The sequence below is a fragment of the Cygnus atratus genome, chromosome 2, assembly GCF_013377495.2.
Source record: "Cygnus atratus isolate AKBS03 ecotype Queensland, Australia chromosome 2, CAtr_DNAZoo_HiC_assembly, whole genome shotgun sequence".
NCBI lineage: Eukaryota > Metazoa > Chordata > Aves > Anseriformes > Anatidae > Cygnus > Cygnus atratus.
Window position 1 is genome coordinate 5,249,756 of NC_066363.1, and position 12,775 is coordinate 5,262,530.

The window sequence follows — 12,775 nt, forward strand, 5'->3', positions numbered from 1 at the left end:
AAACCCCAATGATGGCTCAGTTTCCCTCTGGGACTCGGGTCCCTGCTCCTTTTGGGAGGCTCTCAAAAGGAGCAGAGGAAACCCAAGTGCTGCAAGCACCAGCAGCAGCGTAAGGACAAGCACTGTGAGTTTCAAGACTCTCAGCCTCTCCGGTACTTCTAGGAAATACAAGGAAGAAACAGAGTTGCAACATCTGCAAATCTCGTGTTTTACAGCCTGTGCTTGGGGCAGAACGACATGTGCTTTGGCAAGACACTCCGTGCAGGCGAGGTCAAGCTAACAGGCTTAACTGCAAAACCACTGAGCTCAGGGAAAATAAATAAATAAAAATATTTTTTTAAAAAAAAGACAGTCCTGCATGACACTGAAGGATTCTCTGGGTTGTTCTCCGTGGCTGTTAGCATTTCAGCACCACAAGGAGGGAACGGTCCCTGTGCTGCCAACCAGCATGGTAAGAGCCAGCACCTCCTCCTGCATGCGGAGAGGATGCAGAGGAACGGTGACAGCCTCCCCAGGCCAAAAAACAAAGAGGAATCCCTGGGGGCTTCCTAGTTTGTGGATCAGTACAGCATTTAACCCTTCAGAAGTTGCAGGAGGAGCGGGAGGGGGCTGAGCTCAGTCTCCAGGCTCCTGCCACAGGAAGATTTCAGAGCAGCTGAGGCAGAGCAGGGCAGACCCCCCCGAGGACCAGCTCGCCCTCCGTCAGGAGACTTGTTTCCACTCCCCAACGCAATAACAAGGCGCCTCGCTTCGGACACAAAAGAGCAGAGAAGGTGAAGAGCTCACATTCGCTTTCTTTGGAGCGCTCACAAGGATCCGCAGGCTCTTCAGGGAAGGGCTCAGCTCCAACTGTTCCAGCGCTTTGTCCAAGTCTTCCTGGGATTTCAGGGGGATCAGGAGCTGGAAGGGATTGAACAAACACCGGAGCACGGCAGTGTCACACCGTTGGGTAAACAAAGGAAGCCAGATCCTCGCGGTGAGCAGCTTGGGAATCGGGGGACAAGGGAGGAACCCAAGGAGGCGGATGGAAAACAGAGACCCCCATGCCCTCCAGCTTGTCGAGCTCTAGTGTTTTCTTCCAAGTTCTCATCTACCGTGGAACAGACACAAAAATCACAACAAAAACCATCTGCGAGGAGGGAGCTTAAAGGTCACATCACCGATTCGGCTAGCGGTCAGAGGAGAGGGGTTAGACGAAGCCTTAGGCTTGCCGCCTGCTATTCTGGGGCTGCTCAGATCTTGGAGTTTGTAGACAAGACCTGCTGCTATCCCGCGCCAAATCAGCCCTGCGCATGAGAGGAGTCTGGGTTCCCTCCCTGGAAGACAGACGTGCAACGGTGCTCCAGGAAAAGCAGCGAGCTGCACCCAAGCATTTACCCTGGGAGAACCTCAGCGGCCTCCCTGCTGCTGCAATCGGTGCTCCTGTGCACTGACACAGCCTCCCTAGTGTCTGGGCATCCGATGAAACCGGGGAACACCTCGCAAACCAGCCTCAAACTCTTTGATGTGAGAGGTGTGCACCGCTTTCCCTGCAAGAACAGCTTCTTTGACACCCAGCAGGAGCAATTCAGCTCTGCTTTTTAGAAGGTCAACAGAGCAGTGCCCCGCTCATCAGGCAGCTGAAGGTCCCGCTGTGAGGGGCAGACTGTTTCCCTCCTGCCTCCCAAGGGAATCTGACCCCCTGGCATCGCTGTGTGCTGTACCACGTCCTGCAGACGGACTGCAAAGCTCCCAGTGCCCAAAACACAACTATTTGCCCCCCCCCCCAGCTTCTGGGGCACTCTGTCCAATATCATAAAAAGCAGGCTGCAGACTCCGTAGGTTGCCTAGGGCGCTGGCACCGAGTGCAGCCAGCGGAGCACATTATGCTCCTGCCTGTGCCAAAGTACACATGGGCTCTGCCTACCAAAGGGACCGAGTGGCCACAGCTCCCAGTAAAGCCCCACCGGCCTTACTGGGAGCCACGGCTGCCCTGCCCTTCTGAAAGGCAGCTCTCTGGGTGCTCAGAGTTCATGCCCCAGCAAACACGCCTCAGATCCACTGCCCGGGAAGACGATGCTCAAAAGGTGCCTGTGTCTCCCCTTTTGATCCCAAGGTGTTGCCACCGCTTTGGCTGTCGGCCTGTAGGTAAATACGCCTCAGACTGCGTGCAGTAAGGCGAGGGCTTTGGGGATGAGCAGGTCAAGGGAAGGCCTTGGCCAACAGAGACAAGGTTTCATGTCAGGAAACTCCTGCAGTCACCTCTTCCACCCCAAGACCACAGCCTGAGCCTGCCAAGCTTCGTTTCAGGTGTCTGCGTGGCTGCTGTGTGCGAGCACCTCAACGTTTAGGTCGTGTTTCTCCTCTCCTGGGTGAAAGGGAGGTCATCTTTCATCCCCGTTTTGCAGACAGGGAGCTGAGCCGTACACAGGCTACCTATTTTAGAGGCTAAGCGCCAGGCTTAACGTCGTCATCCCTCAAGAGATGAAAGCTGTGGATAGGAGAGAGGCCTGAGCTTACACCTACCTAAGCATCAAACTCTAGGCTGAGCCAGGGGTGTTCTTCTGATTTAAGGTATGCAAACACGGTTGATAAATTTCTACAAAAAGCCACAAGAGACTCTAGATCAAAGCTTTCAGCACACTCACCCAGGAAGAGGGTGAATTAGGTTGTGCAGCCTTTGTCCAAAAACTATTTCAATATTTGTGTGTCAGAAAAGGCCTCTAGGAGGAACCTGAGAAAGCCCTGCCACAGAGCGCACCGCAGCCTGTCAAGGAAGGGACTCAAATCCTCAACCAAACCAGATGGGGGAAAATTCAAGAAGACGACTGTTGCCTCCCAAGCAACGGTCCTAACCAAGTGGGGTTTAACAGAGAACACCAAAACCAGTCTTGTCTGGGCTGGGCCTCCCAAGCCAGGCTGGAAATAGATTCCCAGTACTGGTTGTATGTGAGGGGAAAGCGCTCACCAGGCAGGTACCAACCATTCGAGGCTTTCAAAAGGTTAAACCACAGTTCACGGTTAAACTTTGGGATCTTTATGAATCACCCAGGGTCAGAGCAGATATTAGACAGAAACAGTATTGACTACGTCTCCAAATCCTGAGCAGCTGTCCATGTACAGCCTGTTTCCTTCAGCAGCAGAACCTGAAGGAAATTCTCTCGGTGTTCTGCTTAAACCTCTTGAAGTTCACAAGGATCCCACAGACGCATCAAAAAAATGCAGAAAAGCCTTCTCTTGACTACTTTCCCAAACAGAAACGAGACCAGTGGAGACCTGCTCTCCCTCATTCCGCCCACGAGCAGGATTTAACTCTGAACTGCAAGCACAGTCCCACACTGCTCACCCATCTCCTTACCGAGCTCCTCACAAGTGTTCAGAGCTCCAACCCCTCAGCTGCTGCTGTGAACACAATGTTCTGCAGGTCACTCCATCTCGCTCCAGGATCACACCATTAACACATTTACATGCCTGCTTCAGAGGAGCCAAAAGTATCAGGCAGAAATTGCCCTCCTGTAACAGGGCCCGGAGCCAGTATTTAGCTTGGCTTTACCTATTACCTGCATCTGGCAAGTAGATTTTGCTCCTTTTGGCTTCCAGACTGGGGCACATATGGATATCAGGAACGGATATCTACTGGGCATGGAACTAAATATAGGTCCATGCAGGACCATGGCAGCAAGGTGAATGTAACTGGCTTTATTCTGCCTACAGAGCAAGCATTCATGGTGAACAGCAGAATTTACCCACACAGAATTTTCACTAAGTGCAGTTTATTGAATTTTCTTCTTGCTTTTCAACAGCATACTCCACTGTAATCTGATGTTGTAAGGGACTTGGTAGTCAGTCCTCTGCAGGCTAAGAAAGTGATTTCACAGGGTGAGTTTTCACCAACCACAGCTTTATTGCTAGGACTCACTGCGTAAGACACTGCAGAAAGCCAAAGAATAGTAGGAAACAGGGTTGGGGAAAACGCTGAGAGGTCAATTAGTTCATCTTCCTGCCCAATGCAGGACTGACTGGCATCAACAATTCTCGACAAATGTTTGTTAAATATGCTTTTAAACAGCCCTCCCCTGCAACAGAGCTCCTACCGTTTCCCTAGGCTTTAACTCTCCTCAGCCTTCTGAAACGATGTTGAGAAGAAGTGACGGTTGCCTCAAAAGCAACGCTCAAAGGGAGGTCACAGAGGGGAACTGGTGGCACACAGAGGTTCAGTGATCTGCTGCCCACGGTCACATCACAAGCTGGTGACAGAGACGGGACAGGGGAACACTTCGCCACACCTGGAGCAGCTGGTGAGCAGTGCACGCAGATCAAATTCAGAGAGCATTTGCTGTGGAAGACACTCTTCCAAGCCATAACACAGCCAGCTTTCTAAAAGTCACCACACCGTGCTGCCCATGGTCAGGCACGATTTCGCTGTGCTGCTGCTCAGAAGGCTGAGAGCAGCCTACTGCTAACGTGCAGACATGCCCTGCGTGGTACACCCACAGCCAGGCCCCACTCTTATCTACACCAGCCCAAACCCGTTGATTCCATGGGCCCACCAGGATGTGAATCATGCGTGCCCCTGCTCCACCCAGCTGGCATGCTCATCTCGCCGACCTTGGCTTCAGGACTCTCGTCTCACTAGGACAGGGACTGCCATTTAGTAAGATTTTGTATGGGACCGCTGCACTCCGTGTTATTTCGGCCTACAAGGCGCTATGGCAAGTGAAACATCCAGTAGCTAAGAAGAATTGCTACAGAGCTCCCTTCGAGTATGAAGAAAGGGTGAAACATGTCCTTGGAATGAGTCTGTGAACAAGCTACCTCCGAGGCTTGAAGATGTGAGACTAAACAACAAGGCTGAGAACACGCTACAGGCCCTGGAGGATCACCATGTGGACATACAGTTTATTTCCCCAAAGGTCAGCGTTTGTTTACAGTGTTTCTACAACAACCACCCTGAATTGCTACTGCTTCCCAAATGTATAGTTTCTCATAAAGAGGAATTCTGATGTATATAAAAACAACAACAAACCATTGAAGGTCCTCCTCATCCCTATGAAGTTAGGACTACCCAAAGGCCTGCTTACGGTCCCGCTATGTTCTCTGCACATGCCCAGGATTACAGTCTCTAAAATAGGATAAAATGCATTATTTAAGCTTCTGTTTGCTGGTGTTGGAAAAAATTCCTCTCTTCCAGTGGAAAGAAACCTGGAATGAAATGAGTCATTCCTGGAGAATTCAATGGCAAGCTTTTCCCGGGAGGGCTGTCAGAGAATGCCCGAGATTAGAAACCAGACCGCATTCAAAGCTAAAGCCCAGAGGACACTTTGGTATCATGAGGTATCTATTAATAAAGAATAGCAACTTCTGTTGGGTTAAACCTTAACTGAAAGGGGAGGGGAAGGGGGGGTGCCTCACAAGAAAACTTTGAGCGTACCAAAACTGACGCCAAGGATTGCCCCCTTCTAGGTAAAGGCCCTCAGCAGCAGCCTGCATATGCTCCTTTCAGACCTAGTGCTGAGCTCAAGGAACAGGTTGTAAAAAATACAGTGGCCTTTGTTAAGAGGAAGGGCAGAGTAGAAAGGTCTTCAAGCCTTAAAATGCAAGGATCGCAGAGGGAGGGTTTCTTGGTCATCTGAATGTGGCCACAGGATCCGCTAGAGGAACCTACACTGATGCATATTTCACTGCAGACCTATTCACAAGAAAATGCACCGGGTTCTGCCACTTCAGGGTGAAACAAAATCACTGCTGGATAAAAGTATGCTGGTTTAGTCACACTGTCCCTCATGCTCTGGACTTCCGCATGCTCCTGAAACTGCTCCCAAGATGAGGAGGCTTCACATCCAACCCAAGCACGCAGTAGTCTACTTCCACTTCGTGTGGCTCTCATGAAAGCCATTTGGCCTCAGCTGTGCTGTTCTCTGCCCCATGTGTGCCCTCACCACCCAGAAATACTCTGAAATTTGGTCCTATTGCCCAAGTGGTGTTCACGGAGAAACATCTGCAGCTGCTGACTGTGCAACTAGACGGACAATGTCTCCATCACCTCCCTGAGTTTGAGGACTTGTTTTCTGGGGGAAGGTCAATGTACTTATCCCATCAATTAATAGGCCTTAACTGAAATTATTTTAAGAAGAAGAAAGCCTGGCTTGGAGTCAGAGAATACAACTGAAACGCATCTGGCCTACTAGCCAGAAATACATCTGCCTACTAGCTGGAAGCCACAGGGTAAGATTACGTTTCTTCACATACACGTACAACACTAAATCATGGCCTTCAGAACAAACTACAGCTCAATTCCTAAGTGAGCAGTAGGTGCCCTAAAATTATCTTTTAGCCATAAAGAGAGGAGTACCTCATTGTTCACACAGACTAAGTCCATCGTCTGTCCGAAAGCATCCGTGACTTTCTGCACCACTTCTTTGAATTTGACTGGTCTTGGAAACTGGATAATCCTGTATTTGCAAACAAATATAACAGTAGTATAGAGTTAGTAAAAGCATATTGGGATTCAGTATTAGACTGACAATTCAGAAATAAGGACTGGTATTCTTCTATCACAAAACACAGAGCTTGCTCCTTGCTCTTACGCTCAAAAATGCTGCTTATCTGCTACGCCCAAGAGGAGACTTGACTTACCCTTAAAGAATATCTACCAAAAATCCTAGTGCAGCTCCTCTGTTCCTTCCCCTGCTGTGTTTACATGTTGAAAAGAAGAAAGTCCAGCAGCATTTCATGAGAGAAGCCCTAGGGTCACACATCAGCGAGTGATTTATCACCTCCATTTTCAGCGAGTGCCTCTGAACAGGGAGCAGGGATGGAATGGTGCAGTTTGGCATCCTGTGACTCTCCTGTACCATCACATGCAGCCACTCAAGACACACGTATCAACAGGTACAGGCTAGCCCTACACTGATATTACTTGAATTTTCTTTGTTTCTCCCATGCAATTTTGACCATCAGTCTGCGAGTTTCCAACCCTGTGTTCTGCCCTGCCACATTCACTGAGCATCGAGCAGCGGTGATTCCATGAAAATGTCAAGTAGGGAAGGGCGTGCAAGCTTTAACTCCCAGCTCTATTTTTATGGGACCCGTGCCTAAAATCTGGTTATCTTAAGTAAGTGTCATAGGTTGCTAATCAAAGGACATATTTCTGTAGACTTGCAGCTCAGCTGCAGTTCAGCAAGGCTCAAGAATTAAAAAGAGAAAAGGATCCAAATGGGCACCCTACGTCCCTGGTAAGAGGCATTTAATGACTTCCAGTTTGGAACCACTTTGAGTGCATGCAAATCCCAGGAGGTACTATGGAGAACAGGATGATGAGGCAAGGCTCTTGCATATAAAATTGTAGTTGATTTCAGGGGAATTAATCCTGCTGTGAGCTCATCTGCAGCTGGCTGAAGTCAGTGGGACATTGTTGGGTAAAAAGGGTAATTTGTCCCTGTACACAGAAAGGGACTGGGGTGGGTACATACCTTTTCTCTCCTTCATATTCAAACTTGATCCTGACATTTCGCTGCTGAAATTAAAAACAAAAAACAGTTAGGTCCCAAACTGTGTCCCAGACTGACAGGCAGATCCAAACCGCAGAGCAGTTCTCAGGGAGACTCCCCTAACTCTGCTGGGTGTCTGATCTATTTAGGGCCAAGTTTCCTGCTGGACTTTGGGGAAACTCCACTGCTTTGCTAATAAGTGTAGTTGCCAAAAAAAAAAAAAAAAGTCTTCTGTAAACAAGAGGACACTTACTCATGTCAAGAGGATGGGACTAGACTCTTTTTGGTTGTGCCCAGTGACAGGATAAGAGACAACGGGCACTAACTGAAGCACAGAAAGTTCCACCTGAACATCAGGAGAAACTTCTTTACAGCAAGGGTGACAGAGTACTGGAAGAGGTTGGCCAGAGAGGTTGTGGAGTCTCCTTCTCTGGAAATATTCAAGACCTGTCTGGACACAATCCTGTGCAACGTGCTCCAGGCGACCCTGCTCAAGCTGGGGGCTTGGACTAAATGATCTCCAGAGGTCCCTTCCAACCTTAATCACTCTGTGACTCATCTGTATAATATTAATAAATTGCACTTAGACAAGGGCAAAAGGGCAAGAACCAAAGTATATCAGGCATCACTACTCCATACACAATAATTATGCACCCTGAACTCTAGCTCACCTCAGGAGAAACCTTTAGATTTGCCCAAGTAAGTTCCAGTGGATTAATGGGCAGACTGGGAACACAACCACACAGACACCAGTAAAAGCCACTTCTTCCCTCCTCTATTTGTGTATATTTAGCAGCTATCGTAAGACCGAAAGAAGCCTTTTCATTCATTCAGCTTCTCAGACTGAACCTGAGCCAAGCATCCCTCCAGCACCCCTTGGCTCGTGCCAGGACTTTCCAATGGCATCCAAGGTAGATCAAAAACCCTTTTACTTCCCAGACCACGTTGTCACCGCAGTTAACCAGGGCTCTGCTCCCACTAATCCACACAAGCCTCCCCCTAAAAAAGGCTTTCTTCCCATGGAGAAAAAAGCACTCGCCACCTCCTTCAAAAGTACAACCCCAGGGAGGACTCGGTCCCTCACCACCAGGGACAATCCCTGACTGGGTGGATGACAGCCCTTCCTGAGCGAGGGCCTTATCTCTAACCCTGGATTTCCAGCGCATGAAGGCACACTTTCCATCCTCTCAGAGGGAAAGCAGAGCTGCAGCAAAACAGCTTTGACTCTAATGAGGAAAATGAGCTCGCGGGGTGTCCTTACGTTTATTTTTAAATGGGCAGCTCCCTCAGCTCTGCAAACGCCCAACGAAGTTCAGGAAGTTGAGCCTAGAGGAGACTCAGTCAAAAAGCTTAAAAACCCTGGCAGGTAGAGTGTAGCACACTGCATCACCTGGAACACATCCTTTTTAGCTCTGCTTGTGGCATTTCCAGACAGGACTGGAAGAATTAGTCCTGGGACCGTCACAAAATGGGGCTTTTCAGCAGCATTAGAGGCACTCACATCACCTCAGTGTCTGCAGCCAGTTCTCCAGACCCACGATGTTTGGACAAACTCTAGGTTTACTTCTAGAACCAGGCCCAAACCATAAAAATACCAATCCAGGTATTTTTGGACAAAACAGTCCAAAATTGAAAAGAAAAGATGACCACAACAGACCAATGTTGAAGGTCCAATCACTCTTGAGAGACAGCCAAATATGTGCGGGATTGCCAATTTTGATTTTAAGTTCGGAAAAGAAAAATAAAAAATAAATAAAATAAATAAATAAAAAGAGAGAAATGGGCTCTCATGCTATTTTTTATTTAATTTATCTGAATAAAATATTCAGATATTTCATCTGAACAGGGCCTGACTAATTCACCTTTCCTGGATGCTGGAAGCAAATCAGCCAGAGTGGATTCACAGCATGCAACCCTGTAGAGTCCTTTTCCAAAACAAGAGAAAAATCAGGACAAAGAACTTTCGAGGTTTCTCCTTACAAAAGAGCAGGACGTGTAAGGGGAAAAGCTCACGCAGCTCCAGCCTCACTGCAGGAAACCTTTCAAAACACAGGTTTCACTTTCAGCGCAGACCTGAAAGCTGCACTGAGCTGGGATTGAGCACACACGGCGTGTTTGTGCTGAGCAAAACAAATTCTGCAGACAAATAAGTTTTAAAAAACAGCTTGTGGCTGGGAAACGTCAAAACACTTGTGTAAAGCTCCAGAGAGAGAAGAAAAGGGAAAAAAAGAGCCACGACCCTGCCGCATCCTTTTCTTCCACATCAACAACAGGGCTGATGTGCTATGGCCCGAAGCCAACAGAAGTACGCCAGCTGCCCCACATTGCTCCGCTCTTTTTCTGAGCAAAGCAGTGAACACACTGGCTGCATCAGAGGAATGAAAACCCACTTTGTTTGTTAATGAGATTATTAGTTTTTTGGCTGATGTAAAAACCACTAAGCTCTTTCCTCCCTCAAGGAAATCAAGATCTCACACATGTAAGCATTTTGAAGAGGGGAAATACATATATGTTTATACGTATATGTATTCTGAGGAGTTGGTTACAGTTATTTTGCAGTTTTCCCTTGGCTTGCTCATGTTTTTGACTCACTGCTAAAGCTGAATTCATCACTGCCACCAGCAACAAATACTTTTTTCCTTTAAAAAAAGTGGGCAGTGCCCAAAGCGCTAGGAAGTCCCAGGAGGATGCAAAGCACTTCCTAAACGCTGGAGCGGGCTGTGATTTTTTACACCCATGGAAATCTGGTTTGGAGCAACTTGTTTGAGATCACACAGGGAGCCTGGGGCAATGCCAAGCGCTGGAGTTAAACCTCACACAAGCCTGCATCCAGCGCTTCAGACACGTGATGAAGAGGAGGCAGAATTAGCATCTTTTCTGTAAGGACCTCAACACGACATGAGGGCATTGAGGCGGAAGAGGCACCGGTTGTGCAGGCTGCTGGGCCCCCCTCACTTTTGTAATTTTGTGAGGAATTATGACAAGAGCAACTCTTCCTTGCACAACCCAGGCCGCGCTACTCGCCCTGCCTAGGCCTCCCTGCCATCAGATGTCGAATGAGGTTAACGACAGACTCTTTCTGCCCCACAATCAGGAAGCCATCAGTTGGTAAAGGAGAAGAGGCAGAGATGTCTAAGAAGGGTGTGTGTTAAATACAGCGGCGAGGGGTAAGGCCGTGCTGTGAGGAATCGGCCCACATGCCAAGCTGCAGTAGAAGATGTCTGCTATGGTTTCATGGAGAACTTCAAAAGCAAGCAGGGGACACCGTGGTGCTAGGACATGAGGTGATGAAGTAGAGCAGCCAGGTCCAAAATTTAGACCTTTAGTCTCCTGGACTGCACGTACTTCAGCGAGCACCGTGTTCTCGTACGACGTGGCACCGGGGAGCCCGAGTCTCAAATGGCGCCTTGAGGCCCTGCTGTGACACAAACAAAACCAGCGACAACACTGACAGGAAATACCACAGTAATTCCCTTCGTTTCTGGAATAATTCCTTCCCCGAGATACTTGTACTGGCATTTCCTCCAGCCTCGCTAACAAATGGCTTCTGGTGTTTTACTCTTTCTTGCCATCTGCCTCGGAAAGGAAAAGCAAAGCCACTGCAGCGGCCACAAATACATCACCATCTTTCCAGGCTTTCTAGAAGGCATTTTTAGCTCCTTCCTTAAAACTTCTAATTTCACTAAAAGAGGAAAAGCCCTACAGCCTCCGAGCACTGACAGGGCTGCAGCTACGTGCTTGGGGTCAGGGTGAAGGGGAACGCGATGGTGGCGAGGGGGAAAGGTCTCCTCCAGCACAGCCCTTGAGCAGGGGCTCGGTGGCGGACATGGGGTGAGCTCAGCTGCCCGTGGAGCCCTCCGATACACCAGGGAACCAGAGCGAGATGGTTCGGATTAAGCAAGATGTCGGAAAAATGGAAAAAGCACTTCCAAACGAGGTGAATCATGATCTGCTACAGAGATCCCTGAAGAGCCGACTGCTGTTTGTAATAAAAGCACACACAGAGAGAAGCAAAACACGTAGCAGGGCCTAAAATGGAAACGGCTTCGGAGGAACAGGAGGTGCTGAGCACCCTCAGCCTCTGTCTACACAGAGGGGCGACCAGACTGGGGCACAGGCCCAAACTGGGCAACACCATGCTGGTAGAAAACATCCAACCACACAGGGCCATCCAGGCTACATCGCCACGGATAGGGAAGGAATGACCAGTCCTGCCAGCAGACACCCAGCAAGACACCCCTGCCAGTGTGTCAGCACAGCACCAAGAGCTGAAGCACCAAAAATTGCCATCCTGCAAAGTCCTCAGCCAGGGTTAAGTTCAAATTCAAGACTCCCCTCAATGTGGTCTCTCCTCCTCTCAAATTCAGCTAATGGTATCCTGGTCTGAACCCAGAATGAACCAAGAGAGTCATTCCAGTTTTGCTCTTACCCATCCATGACACCTACTTTGCCCCAGTTTCCCCTCTGGGTAACATTGGGTAAAATAAGGGCAATGAAAGAGATCTATTTCTGCATGCTGGAGGGTAAAACGTTTCCAACTCTTTCATTTTCTACTTGTTGGCTTAGGAAACAATGAGAAAACCCCACAGAGCACTGTGGCATTCAAGTACTGGAGATTTAGTTACTCTTTCATACAAAGCCACAAAAAGGTGGGTTTTCTCCTCAACTTCTGGCTTCAGCCAAGAAAAATAAGCACCGGAGAGCCAGGCCAAGGGGACTTCTCTACCTCCCCAACAAGCATGTTGTTTGGATTAGTCCTGTGCTCACCCCTGCTTTTAGCAATGGGACGTACATTACAAGCCAGACAGCTGGACCATGTCCCTAAACCACAATAGGAGATGACTAATCCGCGTCATTAGGAATTATCCACACAGAACCCCCACGCACTTCGGGTTGTTCAGCAAGCCAACAGAAAGGGTTTTGTCTGGGATTGCCCCCTTCTCCTCCTGGTGGGTGGGAGCTACGAGATAGCCTGGTCCCCCCCAAATCCTTAGAGCTTTCTTCCTCCAAATAAGAAAGACCAGCAAGTGAGCCCCTGAGGCCAGTGGAAAGATTATGTCTAGAGGGTTTGCTGCTCCTTGTTACAGATATTTTTGTTTTATGCAGCAGCACAAATCACAGATTTCAAGATGTCCATCCAAAACCACCTACCTGGCAGGGAATAGCTTTTACCCAGTAGGATTTCTGCTGTGTGTTACCTTGTAGCACCCAAGTCAGCTCCACAGCAGCCAAGGGGAAGCCTCCTCCCCAAATCCTTGGGACTCCACTGCCTCTGCCAGATCCAGCCAAGCCTCTCCCAGCCGACG

At 48.9% G+C, this 12,775-nt stretch overlaps 1 protein-coding gene across 3 annotated transcripts in view; it reads right to left on the bottom strand.

The window, feature by feature from the left end:
• The window catches only part of LOC118251789 (mitogen-activated protein kinase kinase kinase 3-like), a 78,189-nt gene that overhangs the window by 24,021 nt on the left and 41,393 nt on the right, over positions 1-12,775 (bottom strand). The window contains exons 4-6 of one of the 3 annotated variants that reach the window (XM_035554363.2): positions 7,452-7,495; positions 6,332-6,431; positions 787-900 (exon numbers count right to left, since the gene is read on the bottom strand). In XM_035554363.2, coding sequence (XP_035410256.1) covers positions 787-900; positions 6,332-6,431; positions 7,452-7,495 — 258 coding nt within the window. The remainder of the gene's footprint in view (positions 1-786; positions 901-6,331; positions 6,432-7,451; positions 7,496-12,775) is intronic. The other 2 variants (XM_035554364.2, XM_035554365.2) reach the window with 2 other exon arrangements.